General features: G+C 42.1%; 1 protein-coding gene across 1 annotated transcript; it reads right to left on the reverse strand.

The window, feature by feature from the left end:
• Positions 1 to 1,905: 1,905 nt before the first annotated feature.
• Positions 1,906 to 2,736, reverse strand: LOC104986813 (olfactory receptor 5B12-like; the record flags this gene model as incomplete). Its single annotated transcript, XM_010837492.1, has 1 exon — positions 1,906 to 2,736. A coding segment is annotated over one exon (831 nt), but the record flags the coding sequence as incomplete, so codon positions are not given.
• Positions 2,737 to 2,743: the final 7 nt, after the last annotated feature.

Genomic DNA, 2,743 nt, shown 5'->3' on the forward strand with positions numbered 1-2,743 from the left:
TTTTTCTGAAACTCTCTGTTTTTTCCATGATCCAGTGGATGTTGGCAATTTGATCTCTGGTTCCTCTGCCTTTCTAAACCAGCTTGAACATCAGGAAGTTCACAGTTCACATATTGCTGAAGCCTGGCTTGGAGAATTTTTAGCATTACTTTACTAGTGTGTGAGATGAGTGCAATTGTGCAGTAGTTTGAGCTACCCACTACATAGGAAATGATAATTCAAAGAAATTCTCTTTAGACTCAATTAATTTGATACTGTTCTCTTTGTAAAAGATATTTTTATAAGTATCATCATATCTTTGAATGAGTCTTAGTGTTCTAATATACCCAACTTTAAAAAGTATGTTAGGTTATTCTTAGAGTGTGGTAAGTATCAGTCAGTTCAGCCTTCAACTTGAGTCTGAATGGAGATCTGTCCATTGGTGACCTGACTGTCCACAGGAAGGAAGGAACATAAAATGTGTCCTGGGCTGAGCATCTGAAGACAAAGAGTCAAGGCTTACTGTAAACTTAAAAGTTGTTATTTTTACTTCAGTGAGTTAAAACATGTTTTCATTAGTTCCTTATCTTATACTCTGCTATTCTTTTTTCATTAAAATTGTCACATGAAGATGATAATATGGGTAATGTGTCAATAAAGATGAAAATTGAGTTAAATAAAGATGCTCGTATGGGGTCATTCCTGGTTGTCCAGTGGTTAGGAGTCTGCCTAACAGTGCAGAGGGTGAGGGTCCCATCCCTTGTCTGGCAAGATCTCACATTCTGCCAAGCACTAAGCCTGTGAGCCACAACTACTGAGCCTTCATTCTAGGGCCTCAAGCTGCAAGTGCGGAGCCCAGACCAGAGAGCCTGCGCTCCGAAGCCAGAGACGCCCACAATGGCAAGCCTGTGCACTGCACGGAAAAGCAGCCCCTGCTCATCACATTTAGAGAAAGCCTGCACGAGTCCATGAAGACTCAGAAGAGCCATAAAGAAATAAAGAAAGAAAACGTTTTAAAAAGAGGTTCATATAGTGATGTTTATTATCACTGAAAAAAGAATAAGACAAAAGCATTATGTAGTAAACCTAGAGCAAAGGATATTCAGGACAAATATTATTAAAATGAAATATCTTCAAATAAAGAGTTGTGTGTGTGTGTCTTTAATTTACATACCAAATGTTTATTTCTATTTAAAAACATACAGATTAATATTTAGGAATGTGTTGCTGCTGCTGCTGCTGCTAAATCGCGTCAGTTGTGTCCGACTCTGTGCAACCCCATAGACGACAGCCCACCAGGCTCCCCCGTCCGTGGGATTCTCCAGGCAAGAACACTGGAGTCGGTTGCCATTTCCTTCTCCAATGCATGAAAGTGAAAAGTGAAAGTGAAGTTGCTCAGTCGTGTCCGACTCTGTGAGACCCCATGGACTGCAGCCTACCAGGCTTCTCCATCCATGGGATTCTCCAGGCAAGAGTAGTGGAGTGGGGTGCCACGGCCTTATCAGACACCAAAACCATTGCTTCAGGCTATACTATAAAACTAGACAAGTCCCATTTGTTTCTTGAACTCATTTTTCTGTTCACTCATGAGTGTGTGAGTTGCATGTGGTTTACACTGGTAAGACGCATGTGGGCATGTACTTAAATATGCATATAAGCATAAATATACATATGAATGTGGGTAATTATGGAAACAAATATGCAGTAAAAATTAATTTAAAAGAAAATTTGAAATATAAATCATAGGTTCATGGTTGATTCTCCTTAAGTTATTATTCCTGAGAACTCATTTTGTCCACATGTTTGCTTCCTAGACTCAAAAAGAACTTGAGAAAGGACATAAAATATTTAGATAATTATTGACCTAGCAAGTCAGTATTTTCCCTAGCAAGTATAGGAAACCATACTACTGTTGTTTCTATATAATTAAGATATGAATCTTATAGAAAACTTTGCTTTCCCCACAGCCTTTTTTAGCGCCCTCTTGACCTCTTTGTTCCGCAGACTATAGATCAGCGGATTCAGCATGGGGATGACTATGGCGTAGGACACAGACGCCATCTTGTCTGTGCTCATGGAATGGCGGGAGCCGGGCTGTAGGTACATGAAGGCGCCTGTCGCATAGAAGATGGAGACGGAAGTGAGGTGGGAAGCACAGGTGGAAAAGGCCTTCTGATGTCCTTCAGATGAGCGCACCCTCAGAATGGTGACAAAGATAAACAGGTAAGAGATCAAGATGATCAGGAGAGTAAAGGCGATATTGAAGCTCACCAAAACAAAAAACACTATCTCGCTTCTGTTGTTGTCTGAGCATGAGAGAGCCAGGACAGGAGTAGCATCACAGAAAAAGTGATCAATCACGTTGGATCTGCAGAAAGAGAGACTGAATGCATTCCAAGTGTGCACAGAGGCCACTAGAAAACCGAGGACGTAGGCCGCTACGACCATCCAGGCACACACTCTTGGTGTCATGATGTTGGTGTAATGGAGTGGCTTGCACACTGCTGCATGACGGTCATAGGCCATTAAAGACAAGAGAAAAGTTTCCACAGCGAGAAAGACAGCAAACAAGAAAAACTGAGCAGCACAAGCTTTGTAGGAAATGACCTTGTCTCCCGTGAGGAATCCAGCCATCACTTTGGGAGTGACGGCTGTGGAGTAACCAAAGTCCATCAGGGAGAGGTGGCTGAGGAAAACGTACATGGGAGTGTGGAGACGAGAGTCCAGCAGGATCAGCGTGATCACCCCCAGGTTCCCAACCAGA

This window comes from Bison bison, unplaced genomic scaffold (genome assembly GCF_000754665.1).
Source record: "Bison bison bison isolate TAMUID 2011002044 unplaced genomic scaffold, Bison_UMD1.0 scf7180017845855, whole genome shotgun sequence".
Taxonomy (NCBI): domain Eukaryota; kingdom Metazoa; phylum Chordata; class Mammalia; order Artiodactyla; family Bovidae; genus Bison; species Bison bison.